Raw genomic sequence first — 26,096 nt, 5'->3', positions numbered from 1 at the left:
CAAATACTCTCACCCAAGCTGCTCTCTTCAAAAAGCAGGAAGGAACCAGCATCTTTTTTTAAAGCATACTTATTGTAGGAGTTTAATTGGAAAGTAGCTTAAACTCTGGCTGCATTTTAAAACTAATTCCTCTCCAAGTTTACATATTAGTGAAGTTTTTAAGCTGCCACTCTAAAGAGCAATACTGTAAGGCAACTGTTGAGCCAAAAGCTCCTCTAGAGAAGAAAACACTGGAGAAATAGCTAATGTTCAAAACTGTCAAAGATGCAGCATGGAGCACTAAATTAGATGTTCATACAGCTTTTTTTTAAGGTTATATCCAGACCAAAGAGAGAGATAGTCCCAAATGACCAGATCTTGAAGTAGGTTTTAGTCTCTGCAACATATATTGTGTTATTCAAGTGTGACTCAAGGACTACATGGGTTTTGAAATTTATAGCAGGGTCACCCATAGGTTTGGTGCCACCCCGAATACCTCCATTGCAGCCCCAGGGTAGGTAAGGCCAAAGTTTTCAGAACTATTTTTGCATTGTGGGGTCATAAAAGGACTAAATGAGTGCTATAAACTTGTAGACTTAAGGTAAAAGGTAAAGGTTTCCCTTGACGTAAAGTCCAGTCGAATCCGACTCTAGGGGGCGGTGCTCATCTCCATTTCTAAGCCTTGGAGCCGGCGTTGTCATAGACACTTCCGGGTCATGTGGCCAGCATGACTTGGAACGCCGTTACCTTCCCGCCGAAGCGGTACCTATTGATCTACTCACATTTGCATGTTTTCGAACTGCTAGGTGAGCAGGAGCTGGGATTAACAACGGGAGCTCACCCCGCCGCGTGGTTTCGAACCGCTGACCTTCCGATCGACAGCTCAGCGGTTTAACCCGCAGCGCCACCGCATCCCTTGTAGACTTAAAGGACTTTAAATTTAAACTCCTTTAAACTTTCCTTCTCCAAAGGCCAGCTATTTCCTGTTAGGAGGCTTTAAGCAGCAAAATGGGTATCTTAAGCATCTTTATAGTCCTGATTTTTCTCCATATTCTCCCTAAGCCCCTTAACACTAAATATAGATCCAACAATACTGACTTTACTCTAGCCAGTGACATCACAGCATGATTGGCCATAGCAGTTGAGGTCCTTCAGGTAGGGCAGAAAATTGTTTAATGAACCACAGGCTGAAAACGCTGCCTAACTCAGCTTACAGGTAGATTAAGTTACATAGAGCAGAGCCATCAATTCGGTTAATTTAGTGATCAGTCCTGGCCTTCCAGGGTTTGGAGCAAATTTCCCTTACATTTTCAAAAATTTGCCAGCTGAGTGCATGGCTTAATATTCTTCTCAGTAAAGTATCTAGAGTTATCTTTTGTTGAGAAATTGAGAACTAGATTAACAGAATACAGAGTAATAGTACCTTGCAGGCATACTTTTACATCCCACTGATTTACATGTGAGGGTATTACTTAAGGCTGACTCTTTTATATGGAAGTAAAACTCTCTGAATTTAATGTAACATAATAAGGACAAATATAATATATGGGATGGTGGTCCACATCCATCCTACTGAAAGGATTGGCCAGTTCCTTATATGATACCTCAAGGTTGAAAGAATCTTGCCTAGGTAAGGAAGATATTCAGGAGACAGTTTCAAACAAATATATTTATCCTAAAATAGGCAAGGAGCAATGTTTTCCCTGAAATGAGCCACAGTTGCTGTGCGATTAGAAGGGAAAAAAAGCCATCACAAGTTAAGTTTAGTTAAATATGCACAATTTTGTTTATTGAAGAGATTAGGACAAAAAACATTAAACCAAATACAAGACAAAGCACCAGAGGCAGTAAAATCCCACCATGCACATCACCAATCTTTCTTCCTACAAGTTTATAAAATAAATGATTTAAAAAAAAAGAAGTCCCTCAACACAGCACCATCTTCAGAGTGTAAAAACATTACTCTTTTATATTCTCAGATACCAAAATAGAAGCAAGGCAGGTCAGCTGCAGCTTTGTCTCTTGATAAGGAACTCTGAACCATCGTCTTTTGAGAGTGGGATCAAAACCTTCCCGCAGGGCAGGTGAAGAGCATTCATACGTCAAATGCCAAGTAGCTGTACGCACATGCCACAGACTATAATTAAGCACAAAATTCAAGTAACATATACATACTACAGAGTCCACATGTACCTACCCCAAAAACAGGACCACTTCACAAAAACGCATACAGGCAGTAACATCAGAACAGCTGAGGTACTGGAAACACAAATATCTATGTCAAAAAGATGTGTTGGTTTTCTGCTGTTTCCTCCAATGTCATATAGCAATATAAAAGCAGTAATAAAAATCATTTGCCAGTCTAAATCAAAATGAAAGCTTTAACAAAGGAGGGGTGGAATTGCGGAGGGGGGGAGGGGGGCTAAAATATGTCAGTCAGGGACAGGATTACCTGAAGAGAAATATAAGTTTGTTAACTACAGCATGTAACATGTCACCCCAAGTCAACCCGTAATTGAAGTACTGGCTTAAATTCATCACAACTGTGACAGATTCATCAATAAATAAAATCTTGACAATAAAAAAGGTGCATATTATGATGTACTTCTCAGGAGACAGATCTGTGTCCCACCAATGTTCAGCTTATTAACAGGTGAATGAACAGAAAAGTAAAAGAGCATCCTTGTTGTAAGTCAAAAATGAAAGCAAGAGAACCTAAGCCACTGCCTTACCAAGATATTTGGGGGGGGAGTGGGGGGAGTGGGGGGAGTGGGTGGCACATACTTCTTACTTCCGAAAGAGTCACCTTCTGTTCATATTCAGGCTATGTAGAGGCTTAGCTGGTTCTAAGATCCAATTTGTTTCCTCCTTTGAGTAATCCAAGAGAGATCCTCCTCACCCCACATGGTCAACTTTATGTGCAGGAGGTAAAAGTGAAAGCCAGTATTTCAACAGTCTTTGAGAAACAAAAGGAAAGTGGACAATTATTCTGGTCTTTTGATAGTATGGTGAAAAGTCTATTTCTGGCTCCCTGCAATAAAAGCTCTGACCCAAAACCAAGCTCACCAAAACCAGGGGCTTGTATTCAACCGTATCCACTCTGCTGACAGAAAGCTCTCTGATCCAGTGGATGCTGCTATGGATAGAAGTTGGGGAGGGTCATTTCCACACATTTATTTGATAGGCTCTTGTATAATTTCTCAGAAGCGTTCCCTTAGGTGGTAAGGGGAAAGGGACAGCTCATCAGAAAAAATCAATTATCACTCAGAGAAGCCCTCACTAGATCAAAGAGTCTTCTGAAGGTTATGGTGGGAAGAACATCTGAATACAACTCAAATGGTAAGGAAAGTTTCCCTCTTCAAAAGAATTGAACATTCCAAATACCATTTCTCCTGGCCAAAAAAAAAAAAAAAATGGGGTGTTTTTACTTAAGTCTGTCAATTTAAAATTAGGAATCCAGAGACACATTCTCAAACTTCGTTTAGCACTCACTTCTCATATCTTCCTCTGTGCACTTCCCACCCACCCTCCTGAAGATGAAGCCCACTGCAACTATTAAACATCTGATTTTGAAAACAGGAAACAAAGGAATGAAGTAATAGCTAATTGTACCTTCCCTGAATAATGGCTAAAGTTAAATATCTAACAGTGCGATGCCAAGATGCAAGAGTTCCTATTCACTGGGAATCCTATGCATTTGAATGAAATGGAATCAGGAGTGGCGTAGTGGCTGCATCGGAACGTTGGGTGCGCAGGGTCCTTGGCTCCTTGAAGACCAGAAGCTACAGCTGCTCCATGCTGCTGCCTCCTCCTTTTTTCGACGTCAGTCTAACTTGAAAGCAAGGGTTCCTCCTGCCTAACCATTCTCATGCTACATCTGTTCTTGAGCATTCCTTCTCCAGCCTAAAAACAAAAAACAAAAACTTCCTCCAAGTGGTCTTTTTTGCTATCAAGCCAGGATGAGACATAGATACAATTCTGCATTTTCAGAAAGGTCTCCCTTCATGTTGTCCTTTCTGGACCATGCATTACCCAAACTCGTTCTGACACTTAGTTAAAGAATGGATCAGTATCCTCTTCCATGTTAACATCAGGCACCAGCTGATCTGTTACTTCCTTAGCACCATATCCTGAATTAGACACATTAAAATCTGTGGAAAACCAAGGGTGGTCCAGAATTTCCTGCGAAGTCAGCCTCTCTGAGGGCTCTCGGCGCAGGATGCTACGTATAAGGCATTTTGCCTTGGGGGACAAAGTCTCTGGAATGCTGAACTGCCCACGGCGGATTTTACTGAAGAGCGAACTCGGTTCAATGTCATGAAATGGATAGCGCCCGACTAGCATTGTGTACAGCATGACTCCTAGACTCCACACGTCCGCCGCTTTGCCGGAGTAGCTGCCACTGGTGTTCAGGATTTCTGGGCTCACGTAGGCTGGACATCCGTGCTTGTCAGAAAGGGAGTCGTCATTTCCTCGCAATATGTAAGCATCTTCAAGGCTCTCCAGTTTTACTCTAGACCTGCAGAGCAAGAAGTGATGGACCAAAGATTAGATTCACTGACAATGATCAACAGGTGGCATCAAAGAAAAGGCAAGAATACCCACTCTCAGGCTAGGATGCATAGTAACACCCATCAGATTCCCTAACCCTCTTCGCTTTGTAACTTTTTTAAAAAGCCCTTAAAAAAAAAAAGAGGAATTCTAGCAGGCCACAAGGTACCAGCCTCCAGTATTATCTTTATGTCTAGGAAAGCCACAAATCAGCCCTATAAGCATACCCAGAAAATAAAGGAAAAAAACAAATGAGCAGTTGCTGTAATCTGAAGAATGTCCCCCAGTCTGGAAAAAGGTAAACATGGGTATCAGGGAATGTCCTGCGTTAGAGGCAGAGGGCTGCCTGACCAGTTTTGTAACTGGTAACATCCCACAGCTGCTATTCTGTGAGTGGGAATGTCCTCACATTCAAACCTGACTTCCAGAATAACTGATTGTCCCCATAAAGTCTTGTTCATGCTTATAATTTTGTCCATTTAATAATCTATTAAGGTGTGTCATACAAGATTTAGTATTTGTTTGGCTCCCATTGTCCTTATGCATTTGTTTAGAAAGTTTTTAGGGGCACCCATCTTATATATGAACTCTGGGCAGCTATTTCCAAAAATAGATGGAAAATTTGCAGACCTAGGCAATCGCTAATACAGCCTGAAGTCCCATGCTGAATTTTCCATTTAGGTAAATACACAAGGCAGGCTCACAACCTCCCAAGGGTATGCATGAACTGGATCCTTCCCCTGAAACAAGTGTATTTGACCCACCACCAGCATGTGGTTAAAAACTTGGCTTACACTATCATTTAAAAGTTGAGGTGTACATCTCTAGATATGTGTGTATAGAAAGAAAGAGTGTGCAGTGTTTCTTCCAGCCGAACCACATAGCTGAGGGTTATTCCATCTACTGTAGTAGCTGGTAGTCAGTCACTCTGCTGGGTCTCACATAAGCTAACTTTGAGATGTCAAGGATAATATCTGGCAATTTTTTCAAGCAAAGCACATGCTTTATAACCGAGTTAGAACTTTCCCCATGCTTGAGAAATCAGTAAACAGCTCTTAGTCGCTGTGAATGATGATCTCATAAAATTCAAGTGTATGAGCTCAGTATCTGCAAAATCTCTACTACTACACTAAATGAAACCAACTTTATTACAGCTGATCTCAATCTTGAACATCAGTTCTGGGAATGTAACCATTCTACTACCCCTGAGAAAATAAAATATCCCTAAAGGGTATAGAAGTTGGCTAACCTTGCCAGACTCATTCACTTAAAAGAAGCTATGTATCACACTAAATGTGCAGGGATTTATTATAAAACTATTTCTCCAATGGCAACTTCTGGATTGCTCAAACATGTCCCTTTGCTTAAATACTGATTAACCTGTACCACTGTCACCAACAATGAACTGCCTATTATTGCAGAGACATGAAACAATAACAGAAAGCACAGCGCGTTTTATTTTCCTCCTAGAATGGATTGTTGGAAAGAAATTATGTAAAGGGGCTCAGAATTCTGCCTGTCCATCAGAAGGGTAATTCTCCAAAAACTGTTCAGAAAGGGACCAAATTTGGTAGGGTGGGAAAAATCAGCAAAAATAAAAGTGATGCTGAAAATAGGCCAGATCCACCTTGGGGCTCCAGGGAAAAACTTTCCAGAAAAAAAAAAAAACCAATGAGAAATGCAGCTGGGCAGTAACTTGGAAAGTTACGGATCGCTCCGTTCTAATCCTTGTCCCTGCTGGATACGTCTTCCAGCATGGAGCATACGCAGCTTGCTCTGCCCTTCCCAATGTACATACAGGTACACACAAACACACACACATGCAATAGAGGGAGGGAGCAAAACACACACACAGAGAAAGGCAATGTGTTACTTCATTACACAGAACAAAATTCAATGTTTCCTAGGGCGCTTGCTGGTAAAGGCGCTGGAAATACCACCAGAAACATGCTGTGCAGACTTTCCCTCCCTTGTTGTTTTAGCCTTGGTTACCTTTAAAAAGAACTTCCCTGGGCCTCTACATTCTTCTGTTTTTTTCCCCCCCCTTTGATATAAAATCTTGCTGGATGTTGCTCTCTCCTCTTCTCTCAGCTCTTCCCTCTCCTCCCAAGATATCTGATCCCAAACATATTGTGGGATTGATGAATGAGAGCTTGCTTTTGTTACATTTCTGCCTCTTTCAACTATGCACACTGAAATAGCTACTACCTTTGCACTGGATTCATACCAGCAAAATAAAACAGAAAGAAGAATGCGACCATCTCCTGTATTTAAGAATCAAGGACCTGCATTCAGAAGAGAGCACATTTTGTTTAAAACTAGGCCACTGAACAACAGCTGGCATTAATCCACTCATTCTACCATAATCTCCAGCAGGATCAAGCAAAGGAGAAGTAGCCATGTTTTCATCCTGCTGAATGGATGAGACCAAAGCAAGTACACGGAAAATTCAACATCTGTGTTTCTCTCTCTCTCTCTCACACACACACACACATGCTTCACGCATTATAAAAATAATAACGGGTTTCCAGAAAGGATCATGAACTGCCTCAAGTAAGCCTTGCATCAATTGAGTGTAGAGAATTGTTGCTATAATGCACAACATGCAGTCAGTGTTGGTTGGTCTCATAACTGATGTGAAGCAAGATAACGTTTACCCAATTCCAGAAAAAAAAAAAGAGAAAAAGATTCTTCTCCAAAACCAGTAAAATGGATTGTCCCTCTCTCCCCATGCCAAATGTTCCCCATGTTCTCTGTCCATGCCAAAGGGCACAGCTAACCTGAAAAGGTGAAGACAGCCTCCTATTGAGCTGGATTCTTGGCAACTGCATACGTGCCACTTCCTTAGCCGAAGTGTGGAAGGGGTTGGCCGCTGCCTTTTTTCAGGATGCATTTTCAACTTCCCAGTCTGGCCAAGGGCACCTGGGTTCCCAGGTGATCTCCAATCCCTGCAGCCCTTGTCAAGAAAAGCAAGCTCACTCATTTCTCCCAATGGCTTGTGGTGTGCAAAGAACTGGGGAAGCTGTGCCAAACGTCCAGGTGAGACAAACGCCATCAATAGTTATACAGTTAAGAGTTATGGCCACCACTGCCAGTGACTGTGGTGACCAGCTACTGCCAAGCCTAAGGCACAAGCTGAGCAAACACATCCCTTCAAGTCATATTTCAAGCAGCTCGTTACTGGCACCACAAATTCTCTAACTGGACTTCCAGCAATTGCTTGTGCCTTTCTGTTCCAGCTCGAGCCATGGGAATGATAGCATTAAAGATTTGATAAATATGGGCTTTCACAGCTAGATAAGCTCTGCTTTATAAAGCTTACTATATAATGTAAAGCTTCTTCTCAAGGCCAGCGTAATTACAGTATATCATTTCAATTCAGAAAGTAGAGATGGAACAGACACTTGGAAAGACAGCATTATGCATTTATCAGATCACTGATAGAACCCTGCATTAGTATAATGCTTAAGAAAACAATAAAGCCTGAATCATTGCTATTTAAAAAGGGGAAGCTATTCTATGAATGCTTTCCCATTACTGGTGAATGAAACCACAAAAGTGCAATCAGAGGGCAGCAAATAGCACTCAAACGGGAAATGCATCTTTGTCCCCCTAGAAACCGGCAGGGAAGCCCATGAAAAACAATACTACTCTTATCAATGCCACATTCATTACTTGAGTGCATTCAGACATGGCTCTTCAGCAGTGTAAGGAAACATGATCCGTTCAACTTCTTTCAGCGTAAACTCCTAAGTTGATATTTCTGATGAACCATTAGCACATCCTAGATTTTTCCCATATTGGGTCATCATATTCTTCCTGGAAAAATCTGAGGATTTTAAAGAATTCCTGACTTGCTGGAAAATACTGCGAGCAGGACATGTTTACAGAGAAGTACCTGTTGGGGTGAAGGATGGTGGGTAATAAAATATTTGACTTTGACTCTGCTGATGCGAAGGGGGGACAAAAAAAATTGCCTACCTCAGAAACAGGAGGCGGCAGCACCACCAGTTAGAATATTAGTGGGGCTTATGATTTATCCCATCCCAGTAATATTTTAACATTATTGTTTCAAACAGAAGTGGCAGAATTTCCTATGCTCCCACTTCATTAATAACAGCACAGATTTCAACTGAGTAGGTAGATCACAGGAAAAGTAATGCATGGACCTTAACAGGGAGTAGAAATTTCCTATGCAAATGAACCACATAGAGATAGGTCACTGTCTCTATGTATGTTTACAACTCTCCAAATGATTGGCCATAAATTAGAACAGCGTTTCTCAACCTTGGCAACTTTAAGATGTATGGACTTTAACTCCCAGAATTCCCCAGCCAGCAAGGCTCAGGACTTGTGAGACCCTGGACTGTGTACACAGAGCTAAAACTGCAAGCAATTTCATATACCTAAACCAGGGAGAAGAGACTGGGTCTCAGAGTAATTCCCTATACCCCCATATTCACTGCGGCCCAGATTTCCAGCATCATTCTTTGAAGATTCAGATTTTATGAATGATAAAGTCCTTTATAGGATCTTAAACGAGAGAAGTGAATCCTGCCTTATTTACTGCACTAGCACCAAAGCCTCAGAAATCATGCAGCATGGTTTCCAAGAACAAGAATGTGAGCTAAAAAGTCGCCATTCAAACCGTAATTCAACCATGAACCCACTCCTTTGTTTTAGAAAAATGTTTTTCTCTAAGGTAGCACATGGTAACCATTTATTTTATTGGTTTTATATTAAGTACAGCACTCTGCATTATTGGAATGTCTTAGCAGTATTCTTTAGGGACCCATCATCATCAGCTTGATAGATGATTTAGTCAGTTCCTTGATGATGCTTCCATGCAATAGGACAACTCAGCTCTCAAGGCTGGAATAATTCAAAATGGGTCATAAACAACCTTTACACTAGAAGTGGATCTCAGCAGCTCTCACTCTTGACCACACTGTCTGAGACTGCTCAAAAACAACTGCAAAACCACAGATTCTTCATATCTGTTTTGTATAGTTTATTCTTGGGTGAGGATTATCATCTTTGTGTCTCAATTTTCACCAAAGCTGGCCCCACATTTAGCATCTGGGTCTGAAAAGTTGACTCTAAATAATTAGTTTTTGGAACTTCTGGAGTGAGAACAATTAAGAAGGGATTACTCTAGCATTCAGAACAGTGATAGAGGAATGAATCAAGCATGACAATGAGGCATGGTACCCAGGGATCTTGAGGGACCATCAGTTCCCTGACCTTCCTGCAGACCTTAACTGGATAAGAATACTTTCGTTAAGTGCAAAGTTCTAGATTGTTTTTCATTATATATTATTCTATCATTTAGCTAACTGCAGAAGTATCTAAATTGGAATAGTTTAAGGTAGCCTTTTCCATTCTTGTATTCTTCCCACCCCAAGATATATATATTTATTTATTTATTTTCTACCCTGCCTTTACTATTTTTATAAATAACTCAAGGCAGCGAACATACTGAATACTCCTTCCTTCTCCTATTTTCCCCACAACAATCACCCTGTGAGATGAGTTGGGCTGAGAGAGAGAGACTGGCCCAAGGTCACCCAGCTGGCTTTCATGCCTAAGGTGGGACTAGAACTCACAGTCTCCTGGTTTCTAGCCCATTGCCTTAACTTAATATATTGGGATTATAATCCCTTCCCCACAAGAACATGAATTCTGGATCATAACACATCTGTTTTAAAAGAATATGGCCAAAAAAAAACCAACCCACTGAAATGGGTGACTTTCTTAATACTGTACACAGGATTTTCAGTTATCTGATTTAAATACATTCCAGAATGCCATCTTTTAAAAAAATGAAATGAAATATTATATGTGCACCTTATAAAATGTAATAATCCATAATGGAAACTTGGAATCTAATAGTGAACTTGTTTAATAGAAAAAGCAGTATGTATGTACTTTGAAGCCAAATGAAGTTACATAACTAATCCACTTTTTACCGTTTGATAAATGAGATGTGCTGCCTGGGGGGACAAAAATCAGCCTTCCCACACACTGGCAAATTCAAAATACATTAGGAAAAGCATTAGTTTTCTGGGATGAAATGTGACCTCTGCTTTCACCTTCCACAGCTAAGGAGCTATTCTGTTTGACCTTGCAACTTTTCGTTCTGTTCTGAGTTAATAAGGTCTATTCATCTTCATATCCATAACCATGTGTTTGTGTGGGGGGATGGGAGAAAGGTTCAAGGATGCATGGTATGGACCCAGCATGTATATTAGACCAAGCAAAAGAAAAAAGCAAGAATATATTGGTGGGGAAGAGAAGGGACAAAAGAGAAAGGCCTTAGAAAAGGGTGGTGGGAAGGGAAATTAGGAACACTACACAATTATCGCTAATTTGCATCATTATAAAGCCAATCTGGTGTCCTACAAAGTAATTCATATTGATTTATAAGAGTTTTAAATGCATTCCTCCATGTTCTTAAATGCTATTAATTTTCAAAATGAACCAAGACAGACACTACAGATACATTGTTTCTGCCCCCGCTGAATGAATTTTTTAAAAGTTTCTTTCCATTGATTGGATTCTTTTAACAAAACTAAGTAAATGGGAAAGTGGCATGCTACAAAGCTGCAAACCAGTCTTTAGCATCATGTTCGTGTAAATAAGTGCCCCCAAGTATGGGTTCCATTTGCTCCATATAGGCATCCTTAGAAAATAAAAACGCCGGGTGGCCATTTTGTCTGTGGAAGCGGCAACTTGCTCAGAAAGACGTAGTCAATGGTAAACCTGAGAAGTTGGGGAAAGGAGGGCTATTTCCCGTTTGGCTTCTAGCAATGATGTGTCCTGTGGCCTGGCCACACCCACCATGGCCAGCATTTAATGAACAAACAAGCCCCATCATAGCAGTCATACCAGGAGCATACCTGTTAGCGTTCCAAATGTGCCACCAGCTCACAGTTACTGTCCTACCCATGCCTGAGAACGCAACTCACAACAAGGGCTTCCCTGGTGTCTGTTTCAGTGAGTCAGCCAAACCCACAAACCACATGAGGACTCTGTTGATCCCTGCTAGGCTAAACAAAAGATCTAAGAGAAGCAAACTTAGAGCAAACTCTGTGCAAATCTAGCAGAGCTTATAGGGCAATTGCTGCACCAAACACACCACTTGTTGGCTGTCTTTTCCTCTTCATACATGATTCCAGTTTAACTAGCCACAGGGAACTGCTGCCAGAACAATGGTGTAAACCACAGTACTAAACTCGCTGACTTAGAAGTTCAATGCCATTAAGAGATAAGACATGCAATGAGAAGTACATAAAGCAGGCCCTGCTGGCTTCAGTGTACATAGTGGGAGTAGCAAAAAGAAGGAAAAAAAATTATTCACATTCTGCCAGTCTATCAGGCAGAATGGTTCCAGCCCACCCTCCTCTCTTCATTGCATATATTTTTAAAGAAATAACTGGTTGCCTGGGCATCTGAAAATCTGAATCACTATCTACGAATCTGGAATGTTATCTTCGGTCCTGAGTAGGACTGGCATCTAAATGATGAGTCATACCACCAGAGGAGGATTTATTTATTTATATTTATTTTCTATCCCGCCTTTATTATTTTTATAAACAACTGAAGGCGGCAAACATAACCAGTACTCCTTCCTCCTCCTATTTTCCCCACAACCACCACCCTGTGAGGTGAGTTGGGCTGAGAGGGACTGGCCCAAGGTCACCCAGCCGGCTTTCATGACTAAAGTGGGACTAGAACTCAGAGTCTCCTGGATTCTAGCCTGGTGCCTTAACCACTAGACCAAACTGGCTAATACCTAGGATTACTTCTGTTTGTGGCAGAAACATCTGGGATACCTGTTCTCAGAGGCTGATGCGCCAATTTCCTGTGTGGCCTTCAGCAAGGAACTGTCAGATTCAGTTCCTCAGCTGCAAAAATGGAAATAAAACCAGTATTATTCATCAGGCTGCACAAAGGATCATTAATGTAAGCCCACAAAGTGTTCCATGACTGAGTATTATTACAAAGATTAATACATTGATCTACTGACTGCTTTGGTGCTGAGAAGCTCAGTGTTAAGACACATCGTAAAATAGCCTTATTGAGTCTCTCATCATTCCTAGAAGACTGGAGGCTTCTTTGGTTTGTTTTCAAGGAAGGTAACATATGGGTTTCTTCTTCCTGAAAGCACTGTTAGAGCTTAGTAACTGAAGATCAGCAAACTGTCATAAATTATAACAGGTGGAGAAGAACACAGAGCTAATGCTTAAGACAAATCTATTATTTGGCAAGAAGTAGGGAATGCTAGAGCTTGCACTGCTGGTCATATTTTGGGGACCATTTCCTTTCCCTGGATTTTCAAAACCAAACCAAAGCCTAGGATGAACTAATGCTGTCTTCAGAAAGATAGGTAATGCTATACTTCGTTTCAGCCCCTCTAGTCAAGCCTTGAGTCCAACTCATTGAAGTGACATTCCTGTGGACTAAAAACACTGTATATGTTCATGGAAGAACCAGATAGTCATGAGAAATCCATCTGCTTTGGGGATCTATGTTCTATCTGCATATAGATTCTTATCTATCTACCTATGCCATGAGGAAGCATTTTTTATACTGCTGTAATGTGTTAGCAGGTCAGCTTTTATGAGTCTTGCCATTCCAGGGATTATGATTCTAATACAAATTCCAATTCCAACAGCAACTACCAGATAATTATAATACATACATATATTCCTCATGGACAATGCAACTAGATTTTAATAAACTGTACATCTATACATTAAAATTCTTGTATTGTTCCTGATATTAAGCATAATGAGAAAATATTACTGACTCCCAATCTAGAGATGTTTCCCATTGTTAAAAAAAGCAGCCACTAGAATGCAAAAGGTTCCTAAAACAATAGAATCTTTTAAAAAAATGTTACTAGCAAAACTGATTAACAAGTATGAATTTTAAGCATTAAATATTATGACAGCTAACATTTGAATTTAATTGAAGACTTAAAGTACTCATTGAATATTAATAATTTGCTGGCAGGACAAAATTATTGCAACAGGAAAAAAGTGATAACACAACAGCTCAACATATTATTTTAATTTCAAAAACATCATCTTAAGTTATTTCAGGCAATGCTAATAGCTTGACTATCAGCAACACTGATCAAAATAATCAATCAGATGAAAATGAGAAGGCATCAATCTTTTGCACTCAGTCACTAGCATGACGTTCTTCTAGACACAATTCAGCCAAAAAAAAATCTATTAACCACCAGCAAATCTCCTAAGTCTATTTATAGAAAGAACATAAAATATAAATATCAAAAATATGATAGATCACCCGTTGTGTCACACAAAAGGTAACAGTTCAAGTAGGCATTCCTCAAGCACTCATTCAGATATACTGTAACTAGTTGATCTTAATCGTCAGGATCAAAGGCCTTATCTCCTCTCCCTCCCATAGTGCACATATGTCAAAGCTGTAAAACCCCAAGCATACAGCAACACAATTCATATAGCAGCATAAGACTGCCTATTAATCTTCTACAGGATGAGGTTGAGCACCAGAACATTACATCACAACCAAGAATACAGCAAAGCAAGGTGCCCGTTCAGAACAAAGTATATGCTTAAGAATACATAGCTAGATGGAACTTTTGAACAAAGACTCTATCTCCAAATATACAGTGCTCTACTCCCAAACAGGAAATAAGCAAGACTCATGTGGACAAAGCACCATGATCAGGAAGCAAGGAGCATATAAGAAAGCTAGGAAATGGAAGTGCAATTTATGGAACAGGAATGGAGTTTCACACAAGGAATTACTGCCTCATTTTATACAACAATACACAATATAGAAATCTGAAAGTGTGGGTTTCAAAGAGCACAGAAACCTCACTGGATGCAAAAGTTCCCTGACTGCAGGTCTATTTCCCTCATGGAAGGAACACATGGAGCATAATGGGGAAGAGGAGAGATTGAACTAGTGTGTTCATTATGCACCCTCTGTGTTCACTATACACTAAAGCAGACACTTCAGTATGAATTAGAAGTTCCTTTTCAGCAGTCAGAGAAATGCACTCCATATTCTGCACATCCTAATCAAGCAACCACTGTATACAGACTCTGAACACACATGACTTTCCAGAAGGAATGAACACTATGCTGAAGTCTGAAACTCTTCAAAGCAACCATTTGCCCACCACTTTTAGTAACTACTGAGAATGCACATTCAGCTTGAAGCTGAAAAGGTGAACTACTGCCACTACAGTATTGTTGAAGAGCTAATACTAACAGGCCTGTTACAGGCTTACACAAATAGCAAATGTCCAGGTAAGTAATTTCTATAGGCTCATGAAATATTCCCATATTTTTACAGGTGTTTTATGATCAAAGTGAATTATACCAAGGCCTGACTACAGTGCCCTGTAAACTAGTCAACTCTTAACAGATTTCTTCACCAAATCAGTAAGTTTTTGTTTTACCTATACAACTTGGTTTTGTTTTACAACAAAAGCCCTAATTGAACATTCCTCCTATGTTCTAGGACTGTGCAATGCTTCAGTTTCAGTTCTGAAGAAATGCTTTGAAATGTGTGGGAATACAAAGGCAGCACTCACGTGGGACTCATTAAAGCAGCTGGGTCCATTTCCAAGATCATGCTGCTCTGCAGGAAAGCTTGTCCTGCAGTAGCACAATCCTAAAAACAGATGACACTGCTTTAGCAAGTCACCACCAGGTGTTCCACTCATATTCCTGTGCATTATAAAACGCATCTTCTGAATCAAACCCGAAACACTACAAAGCCCAACTATGTTTCCCACGGGTTCTAAATTCAAGGCCTAAATCACATGGAAAGCCTATGCATGCAGGACATGTGATGTACTTCTCACAGAGATGGGAGCAGAGCCAAGCCATGGTAGGGCTATCACACACATTCCTGACCTCCCCATACCCCAGACACATAATGTGACACCTGAATAAAACTAAAAGCCAACAGGTGATTTAAGGTAAAGTCTCCTTCAAGCCAAGCTCAGTTCCTGGTTAATTCATGGGCACGTCTGTGACATTTTCTTGGCACCAATACAAAAGACACTTGCTATCTTCCCTGTTTTTTCAGTTTCCCAGTCTAGGCTGTAGCCCTAGTATTCCCTGAATATCTCTCGTCCAAATATTAGCTAACCAGGTCCAACTTTGTTTCATTTCTTGAGCCCAGATACAATCAGCCAAATGCTGCCACCTGCTGAGAAACAGTCGATTTAATGATGGCCAAATAAGGTGGCATGTTGTGGGTCTAGCAGCAGGTCAAACTTGTCCTTCACTTATTTGTCTTCAGCCTATTAAAACAAACAGTTGCAATACAGTTAAGGGTACTCAGCCATCCATACCATTAGAAAAAGGCTTTATGAAAGAAGAGAAGAAGAAAACCACAGAGCAGTACAACAATTTCCTGGTTTTTTTAATCCCTTGTAAATCACCTGATTAGAAGCAATATTTTGTTTCTAATCCTCAATATTATTACTTAATTCACTGATTTATCTGTAACCATTAGCTAGTGTAAATATAGCCTAGAAAACTGATACACATATACAAAGAATTTGACTCTTCCAGTATTCAAAACATACTGATTACTGAATAGTAGCCTATGTTATCTACCTGCTACTTTATGCCATTAAGGTAGCCAGAAGGAAAAATTAGGAAAGGTTAAAATACTAATTCTTATCTATGTTACTTAAACATTTTCAAAATTCTCTCATTTTTATAAGGTATCAAATTAATAAGCCATGTCCTCCTGCTGTACTATCCCATATATCAATTTATTTAAAGAAAAATTACAAAATTTAAGTCAAGGTTCATTCTGTTCATTCTTGACTCTGTGTTATGTTTGTGTATGTACTGTACATGCATCTGTAGTTATCAAGAGTTACCTGGGAATATTTGTCAATAGTAGTGAATAGTATCACAAATGTGATTTTACACAGAAATGTCTCTAAGTGTTTCAGAACCTCTGCTTCAAAACTGAAGCATCCAGGAAAATAAATTTCTTGAAAACTAATAAAGGGCACAGAGCTAACACTATACAGGTAGTCCTCGCTTAACGACCACGACTGGGACTGGAATTTTGGTTGCTAAGTGAAGCAGTCCTTAAGTGAATCCAACCCAATTTCACGACCTTTTTGTGGCAGTTGTTAAGCAAATCACCGCAGACATTAAGCAAATCACACGGTTCCCCATTGATTTTTGCTTGCCATAAACCAGCCTGGAAGATAAAAAATGGTGATTACGTGACCACAGGATGCTGCAACAGTCATAAATGCGAACCAGCTGCAAGTGCCCAAATTGTGACCATGTGACCACAGGGACACTGTGACAGTCATAAATGTGAGGACCGATCTAAGTTGTTTTTTTTCAGCACCATCACAAGTCAGAACCATCACTAAACGAATGGTCATTAAGCGCGGACCACCTGTACTTTTCAATATTTGGTTTACATCAGCAGACAGTGGTTGAGTTCACATGTGTGAATCCTGCTGCCTAGAATTCAGTGAGAAGATAGCATACAAATGTTTGTAAATAAATAAATCCTACATTTGTAACCAAAGTTTGTCAAATAAGCCACACTTAGCCCGGTTCATGAATTATAAACCATAGATATAAAATATTCACATAACATCCTAAGCTAAAACCAAACCAACCATTTTGTAGCATTGTGTGTTGTTTGTGATCCCACTTAAGTCAGAGCTTTAAACATATGTCAGATGCTCTTCTTCAAAAGCATTACCCCAAGAAACAATAAAGGGCAGCCTATTGCTTAGGGATGTGCAAAACTCATCAATTCCAGAGATCCCCAGAACATTCCTCTTCCCCTCCAGGCCATGCTGAATGACACCCCCCCCCCCAACATACCACTCTGGGAGTAGTTCTGAGAGTATTGGAAGCTAATCCCCTAAACTGGAAGCAGACTAGAGAATTTATTTCTGGAAACCACAAACTCCTCCAGAACAGCATGGTCCAGTAAGTAAAATGAAACAAAAGCATGGAATGCGCTGTTTCCAACTGGCGAGCTCTACATATCCGTACTGGTGACTTATCAACGCAAGATTCTTGCAACTGATGCAGAGTGGAGCAGGAGGAGATCAACATTCAAGGTACGTATCTTCAAAGATTATGAGGCAGGACACCGCACCAGAATTGTAGTACAAGTCAAATATTGTTGTAAAAATATTCCTTCTATTTTATTATTTTTTTATTTTTAGAAAAGCACTTAAAGTAACATTCAGGCATTCAGATCAGGTCACATTTTTAAAAACAGAAACAATAAAAGTATCAAAGCAAGTTCTGGCACCTTCAAAATTTTCTAAGCAGGCTTGCACTTCCTGGGCCTAATGAATCAAACCGTTGTCTCTGAAAACTCTTAACATGACCCAACTGTTAGTCTTCTAGGGCACCCCACTCTCTCCTGTTTTTGCTGCAACAAACTGACATTGCCACCACTCTGGAAATGATGAAAAGGTACAGATAACAGCTGACAGTAGCAGACGCAACTCTATTTAGGCAAGACTCGGTCCATGAAAGAGTTTTTTGGGGTGGAAAGAAAAGAATATGTGCTTCTAGAATTTGGCTGCCACATGAGGATGGGCTTGAGAACATGACTCAGATGAAACGCTCTTCCCAGTGAACCAGTTGAAGGGGAAAAGGTCAAGAATGCAGCTGAAACAACACATGCGCAACAGCAATATTAACAGTTCTACGTAAGAAAGCAGCTTGTTATGAAACAACTGTCCAAAAGCTCACCTCGTGGGGAAATTTTATTAATTTTTTGGTAAATAAGTCAAGGTGGGATATATATAGGTTTCACATGGATGGGGAACCTATGGCTCTCCAAAATACACATCCCAGCAACCCTAATTGGCCTGCTGGGAATTGTAGTTCAGGTGTAGTGATTAAGATACGGGTCTGATAGTGGAGAGACCCAGGTTCAAGATCACCCCCAGACATGGAAACTCATGGGGTGACTTTGGAATATTCATTTCCTCTCAGCCCACGTCAGCTGTCCTGAGCAACTGGAAGGGTACCAATCATGCAACTAAATAAACGTCTGGGAGGCCACGGGCTAAGTGGTGGCTTCTCCTCTACCCAAACTTCTCTAAGGAAGCAGAAGATGAGCTCCCTGCTTCCCTCAACCTCTACTAAACTCCTCTGCTTCTACACGAGGCCAACTTTAACCAAAGGTAGGTACAACAGCAGCAGTCAGAAAGCAAGCCTTCTGAAATGGGGGTGGGAAAGCAGGGGGAGAGGCCTATTTCCTCACCTTTCTTCATCCCTGAAAATGAATTTCCGCAGCTTGAGATCCCGCAGAACGAGCCCCCCGTCGTGACAGTGTGCTACAGCAGAGGCGATCTGATAGAAAAGCTTGGCTGCCTCTTCCTCCTTCAGTTTCTTGCAGGTACGAACAAAGGAGTGCATGTCTCCATAGCTCCGCTCAAAGAACACGTAGGCTTTTGTCTCTCCGAGAATGACTTCGGTGATTTGGTTGATGCTGTCATGAGGACGCAGGCAAAAACATGGCGCAAGTAATTCCTGGTAGCAGCCAATATCGAACACCTGGAATTTGAGTCGGCAATGCAAGAAAGGGTTACCAAAAGCAAGGCAAGGCAACAGCACACTGCTGTAGATAGGCAGAGTGAGCAGTGGCCAATCCCAGACTAAGAAACAGCTTTAATCAATCAAGCACTGCCCAGGGGGTTGAGACAATGCGCCCCAGGATTCCCAGCCAGCCCACAGACTTTGGGGATCCTGGAAGCTGCAATCCCAGTACACCTGCAGATGACAAGGCTGAGAAAGGAGGAGTTAACTGCAACAGCTATTTTTATTTAAATACTTGATGCCCTGGGCAAGCGTTCTCCATAAGGAAACTTTGTTTTGCCCTCCCCACCCCAGCTCCCAAAACTGGCTAGTTAAAATATAAAAGATTTTAGCTGGGGAAGGGAAAGGATGTATTCTCTCTCAATGAAAACAAAAAAGGGGGAGATTTTTTTTACATGCTCTCTAGATGAGAAAGAGGGAGAGGGAGAATTAAAAATCCGTGACAGCCCGGCATCTGATTTAATTCTGTATTTGAGAGATGATGGCTGGCACCCTACATTAAAAGGAAGTTTACCAGGCTGTAAGTCTTCTGCTTTCCTCCCATAATTTCAATGCAATTCTAGAACAGTGTTTGCAAAGTAAGCAGCGCTCCCTATTTTTACTGGAAAGACCTATGACATCAGGTACACAAGGCTTGCAAGCACAGCTCTGCCAATATTCAGTGTACTACTGCATGATACAGTCCACTTTCCTTTATTTCCTGAAGGTGAAAAAAACCAGGGAGATTACTTTTCCTTTCAGACTGCAGGCAAATCCATTTACAGCTACAGATCAGAAATTAATATATTGGCTCCACTTTCTGACAGAGACACCAAAGTAGAATCCAAGGCTAATGGGTGGGGTTTCTGCATCTCTATCGCCCCAATGGGTTTCTATTACCAAACTGAAGGGTCCTGCCAAAGCTTCTTACTGACCAAGCCACTCTTTCCAAGACACATGGAAAGATACTTCTCTTCCCTTCTCCAATGTTGTAATAAGAACATAAGCGGTGCCCTCCTGGTTCAGACTCCTGGCCCATCTCATGCAGCAGTCTGTTCTCACAGTGGCCAACCAACTGCACAAGGAAGCCCACTAGTCTCCCAGCAGATGGCCTTTAGTCACACTGCCATCAAGGCCAATCCATGACTTCCATAAGTTGTATGGTGTTCCATACAAATGCCAGGTTAGGTTCACAGTAAGCTATGATATGGTTGGCTTGGCTTTAGCTTAGCATGCTTGTGAAGTCAAACACTGGGGTTTATAATTATGATTTAATCACAAAAGATGACACGAGTCTTCTCTGTATACACTTCAGCCACTCAATCACACATGCTCCTTGGCTGGATTCACATGAGAAGCCCATGACAACCACATTTTAGTCTAGCACCTCATGTAAACCCTGGTTGGAGGGGGTCAGTTTTCGTTTCACTATTTTGTGCAAACTTTGACAACTGGGTTAATTCAATAAACCATGGATAAATTAACTGTGAGCAAATGTTTTATATAAACTGTCTTGCTGGGCTCAAAAGGGTCCATAGCTATGATGGAGAGGAAATGTCTGCCAGTGCCTCCTTTGCTTTTAAGAGATGGAGGGGGACATGGAGTTGCTCAGGTCTCAGGGTAAGTGTCTGAAAGGCATAAGAAAGGGGGGAAGGTCGTGGGATGCAATAAGTTTCAAAATCTCTTTGCTTGCAATGGCTTGTACAGGAGGAGGAGGAGATTTATTTATTTATTTAAGGTGCTTTCAGGTCACTTCAATTAAAAGAAAACAAATAGAAGTGCAGACAAACTCTTGAGAAAATGCTATGGATATGTAGACCATCTTTAGATTGGAATGAACCCCGCTGCATTTAGTTTTAATCAAGAGTTCAGACTGGTTGGCCTTTTGACACTTCTAGGCAAGTGTCCCTTTAAGAGCAAGCATACCCCTTATGTGCTTATGAATGAAAATGCTCCAATACTCCGAACATTAAAAAGTTGAATTAATCCACTAATCATGAATGAATCAGTGCTGGAGACATGTAGAAGATTCAAAAGAATGCAATTATTTCATTGAAAATAATTAAGTATTGTAAGTAGGTATGACCAATATTATGGGTAAATTCCATGTACTTGTTCCCTTAGGAATGAAGGTCAGAAAGTGATTTACTGTGATTTACTTTTGTTATTGCAGCAGTTATGGTAAAAAAAGAAGTAGGCTTTTGTTATAAGTTAAGGGCTAGGGATGTGAGCTTGTCCTTATCCTACGTCAAAATCTATTTTTAAGGTATTTCTGTCATCTTCTGAAATGGGACAGCACTTGCTTTGAAGATTTCTATGTATGTAAAATAAGCCTGTCTAATTCAGTGGGCAATGCTGCTAGGTCAGCATGCATGGGATTAAAACCTCTACCCTTACCAGTTTGATAGCACTCTAGCAACATGTTTCTTGAGAACTGAATGCAAAGTTTGGCATTCTGTGATCCACTTCACCACATTTTTATTGCCCCTGTAGAGCTTTGAAAAATGGACGACAAAATGAACATCTTTTACTTGGACAAACTAATAACTGTCCAAGTGCTCTATCTGAAAAGGGAACAGCGAGTGCAGGTAGATTTTGATAAGACTGTATGAGGTCTACTCAAAATGAGCTACCAACTACTTAATGTGTGAGGCGGGGGCAGCAGACTTCAACCACCCCATCCCTGTTCCGCCAGGCTTCCTCAGCCTTTACTGAGGGGAAGGCTAAATGACTATATTCACAACTGTGTCTCCATGCAAAATTAGATCAACTTTCAAGTACATTAAAAGGTGCATGCTTTAAACAGCATTTTCCTTAACAGCCATGCAAAACTGTCACTTCAGACTGACTTTTCAAAAGCTTTTCTTAATTGAATTTTATTATGCTATAGATCAGAATGCCTGATTCTTAATTACTTTGAGTTCTGAGAAGGAAAGCAGAGAGCACCTAGAGTCCAGAAAGAGTGTAACAGTCACTAAGTGGTGCCCAGTTAAGATTCATTGTTATCTGAGTGCCACACATGCAGGAATATTTAGAAGGAACAAGGACAAGAGAGGAATATTTGAAGGCACCTGTTACTATTGGAAATTTGCAGGTGTTGCAGTTCAACGATTTCCTACACTGGCATTTTTAGGTTTTAATTATGGAGCATGATTAATGGAATCCTCCAGGATTACTTACTATGACCAAACAATTTAAGATTATCATGACCATGGCTGGAAATAGTAATTCTTGGGGGATCTACATGCTGGTTACAAGGTGCATTTTCTCCTAGTTGCAAGAGGCATTATATGAAGATTATTTTTTTCCCCCAAAAACCACTTCTTAAAATTTTCAAGTGGAGGTATACAAGCTCTTTGCATGTTCACATGGAAACATCTCACTTGGGGGATTTCAGTTGCTCTTTCTGCAGGATGCTAAAAGTATTTTAATCTTCATCTTTCTTAACAAAATAATGAATACTTTTTAAATAATGAATACAATTAGCCCATTTTCCAGAACCTTGCAATGAACAACATGCAAGATCAAATGCTCAGTGTGATACAAACAGAGTAAACTACTGAAAACTAAATCTTCATTAAGATCCAGGAGCCATGACTCACAAGTGACCAATACATTTATACTGCCCTGCAAAGCCAGTTTTTACAAGCAACCAGAGAGTGTAATTTAATTTTCCCACCACATACGAACCTAAATAAAAACCATCTGCTAGTCAGCAGGACTGTACAAACCTACTTTAATTATTTTAGGGTATTAATGGGCCCCTTGTTTGTTCCCAGCCATCAATGAAACCCCAGGACTACAAGACGCCTTTCTTTATTTATTCATTTAAAAGACCTTTACTGTGCATTTTGAAAAAAAAAATCTAAAATTTAAAAGATGACACAAAAATGACAATTTTCTCTCTGTTGCCATCTGATAAACAGATGAATGGCATAGAAATCTGGTGCATTAAGCAGCCGGGATGAGCATACGCAGCACTTCAGGAACAAAGGAAACAGAATGGCCTCAGTGAATGGGTGCTAGTTCCCCCACAGACAAGCATGAAGGGGTTTCCTCTCCCCGCCACCCCAGATCACAATGAAACTAAAGAGGCCAGGGAATGGGAAGCCAGCAACCTAGCAAGGGCATGCAGCATTATTTCCCTTAAAAATGCAATTCTGCAAGGCTTTTGAGACCTTGCTCAAATGTGGGGGATGGTGTTTGCAAACAACCCATCAGTGTAAAAAAGGCTGAGCAGCCCACCGAATTTAAAATCAGCTCTACAGCTCAATCCCTGGGATGTTTTTTTGGAAAGGAAACGCTGCTCTATCAGGCTTGTTCCCAAGTAAGTATGTACAGAGGATTACAGTCCTAGTCAGACAATGCTACCAGCATGCAATGGCTAACTTGCCTGGAAAATATGGTCTAACTCCCCCCATAACCCCCCCACACCCGGCAGAAGTATCCTGAGAACAGGAAGGATTAGTGTCGTGTAAGGGGGGAAAAAATCAGAAGAGAAAGAAAATGAAATATCCAGGGATTCCGATTTTAGACAAAACCCCCTCCTTCTAGTCCTTCCTCCCCCGTGGCTTTGGCTCTAGGCCACCGTTATAACGTGGCCATTGTCTGGAAAGTTGCTGAGCGCCGTTTAATTATGCAAGGCTTTTGTTTGTTTAATTAAATTTCACCCAGCGCCTAAATCGAAGGCTCCCCCCCCCCCACAAAAAAGAAACACACACTCTGAGTACCCTCTAAAAATAAACTCGCTAGACAGGGAAAGGCCACGCTACGCCTGCGAGATTCTGCGCAAGAGGGGGAAGGAAAAGTTACCTTGCAGACCAGCTCCTCCTCGCTGTGCAGCTGTACGGCCCGGAAGATGTGATCTCCTTCCAGAGGCTCCAGCAGTAAGTATTTCCCAATGCAAGAAACGCAATGCGACAAGTTCGGAGTCTCTGGCGGGCTCGGTGAGCCAAGGTTGGGGCTAAAACTCTGGTTGGATTCGGTCTGTCTTATAGACGAGAGCTCTTCGAAATCCTGGGTTTTATTTCGAGGTCTTCCATACCGCGCTATCGTGATTGGGGTTGACCTTTGTATGTTCATGGGGATGGAGAACAAACCCTCCAAGAAATCCCCCCAATGTCTTTCTCGCGCACACACGCGCGCGCGCACACACAAGCCTCTGGGGGTCTCAGTCGCTCGCCTCAGGCCGGCCGCAAGAATGCCTTTGTGCTGCCGTAGAATGAGTGCTCGGATGGCAGGTTTACGGAGGCTCTATAGTCCGGTTTGTAGCGCAAAGGGAAGCAGAAGCGCGCTCGTCGGCGGGGGGCACGTGTGATCAATCGGGCGCTTCTCCCCACCGCAGCCCGGCACGATCGATTCGAACGTGGGTTATCTTTGTGCTCAAAAGCTGCGAAGTAGCGCAAAGTAGCAAACTGAGCCGCGCAGGAAACGCTGCCGGATTTAAAATAAAAACGTCTGGACACACGTTTCCGAGGCCAGGTTCGTTATCAGTCTCCGATTCCTAATTGCTCCCTTCGAAATCTTCACACGGTGACTTGAACGTGCTACAGCAGACGACGGGGTTTTCTTTTTCTTGCCTTTTCAATAGCTCTTATTTTAACCTACTTTAAACTGTAGATGGCGTCTGATCCTTTTTTCCTCGTGGAAAGGACTATTCAGAAAAGCAACCAAAAACAAATAAATAAAAAATAGCTACGGAGTATTTAACTTCGGCGGGTTACCGAGGAGCTCCGCTAACGGTGCGGGAGTACGCTATTTGATCCTATATATATTTTTTTTTCATTCAGCCTCCTTTCCGGTGAAAGAAAGACGTTTCCCAAACTAAAGGCGCCTTTCCTACCACGAAACGAAGTGCGCAAAGCTCCACAAGCCGCGGCGCTGATTTGGTCGTGTGCGTTGGCTTCCTTGGATCAGACGGAAAAGTGCAATCAAGGACAAAAATAGACCGATGCTCTTTAGCTTTCCATTGGCCTGGAGATGATTTCCTCCGGTCTTTCTTCGCTGTTCCCCAGATCGTTTCAGTGCAGCGCACATTCAAGCAAGAGAGAGACCACGAAGGACGAAAAAAAAGAGAAAGCTCTGCGGGGGGGGGAGGAACCCTCCCGTCGGTCTTCTTAGCCCCCTCCCCAGAGTCCTGAGATGCACAAAAAGAGGAAGGAGGGAGGGAGGCGATGCAGCCACTTCAATATGAATATGTATGTATATTTCAGGCGTCGATCTTTATTCCTAGAGGTAGAAGGAGGGGGGAGGAAAGGGATGGCCGAGCCAATCCCTTTCAGCAAGACATCGTCTCTTCACCATGTATTAATAGCTACTTACGTGGCTAAGAGCCTCACTTCTTCTCGCCGGGCCTCCTTACTCAGTGTCAGAAGCAGCGGCGGCGGCTGCAGCAGCAACTCCGACGCTACATTGACACCGTGCAGAGGCTCACTGCCCGCTCCTCGCCGCGGCGCAGCGCTCCGGCTGCCAGCAGAACGCCCGCCCCGAGCTGAGCTGCCTTCTCATTGAGCCAAGGAAGCATCAATCACGCGAGCAGCCTGCCAACCCTCTCGACGTCTCCGCCTTCTTCTCGTCTTCCCTCTTTCCACTCATTCAATGAGCCGGTTTCAGGGTAAACAAGGTGAAATATCCTTCCGCTGAGCAGGCTGTGAAATACGAGCTTTGTGAGCGGTTTCTAGCGGCTACTGTTGCTACTACGGCGTTTCATTGACCTCTGCTCGTTTCCGTTTGGGCCGAGTTTTTTCGTGTCGTCTTTTTTTCCTCTCCCGGAGATGGGAGGAGTTTTCTGTCCATTTATATCCAAGTGCATTTGGCCCGTTTTATGAATTAAATGGCTCGCTTTAACTGATCATGTAAACAGCATTGTAACAGAAAGCATTTTCCTCACATATCCTCATTCCTTCTGTAAGAATGGGTCTCTTGCTCAGCCAAAATTTAAGATCTTCTAAAAAATATACTAAG

General features: G+C 41.6%; 1 protein-coding gene across 2 annotated transcripts; it reads right to left on the bottom strand.

The window, feature by feature from the left end:
- Positions 1–1,741: 1,741 nt before the first annotated feature.
- On the bottom strand, positions 1,742–25,830 carry TRIB2 (tribbles pseudokinase 2). Of its 2 annotated transcripts, none has more exons than XM_063314630.1 (3): positions 23,946–25,830; positions 18,820–19,112; positions 1,742–4,498 (listed from the first exon to the last, which is right to left on the bottom strand). In XM_063314630.1, exons 1-3 carry the CDS (start codon positions 24,213–24,215, stop codon positions 4,030–4,032), a joined length of 1,032 nt encoding a protein of 343 aa, XP_063170700.1. In that variant the 5' UTR covers positions 24,216–25,830; the 3' UTR covers positions 1,742–4,029. The 2 variants fall into 2 exon arrangements, with proteins under 2 accessions (XP_063170700.1, XP_063170708.1); XM_063314638.1 differs by having other exon boundaries at positions 25,455–25,785.
- Positions 25,831–26,096: the final 266 nt, after the last annotated feature.

This window comes from Candoia aspera, chromosome 1 (assembly GCF_035149785.1).
Source record: "Candoia aspera isolate rCanAsp1 chromosome 1, rCanAsp1.hap2, whole genome shotgun sequence".
NCBI lineage: Eukaryota > Metazoa > Chordata > Lepidosauria > Squamata > Boidae > Candoia > Candoia aspera.
The sequence above is the reverse complement of the archived record's forward strand: the minus strand, read 5'-3'. Positions and strand labels throughout refer to the sequence as shown.

Excerpts from the sequence above, each read along its gene's own strand:
- TRIB2 (XM_063314630.1), bottom strand. The coding sequence starts at position 24,215 with ATGAACATACAAAGGTCAACCCCAATCACGATAGCGCGGTATGGAAGA. Across the intron at positions 19,113-23,945 it reads AGGAGGAGCTGGTCTGCAAG|GTGTTCGATATTGGCTGCTA; the intron begins GTAACTTTTCCT and ends CTCAAATTCCAG. Across the intron at positions 4,499-18,819 it reads ATTTTCAGGGATGAAGAAAG|GTCTAGAGTAAAACTGGAGA; the intron begins GTGAGGAAATAG and ends CTTGCTCTGCAG.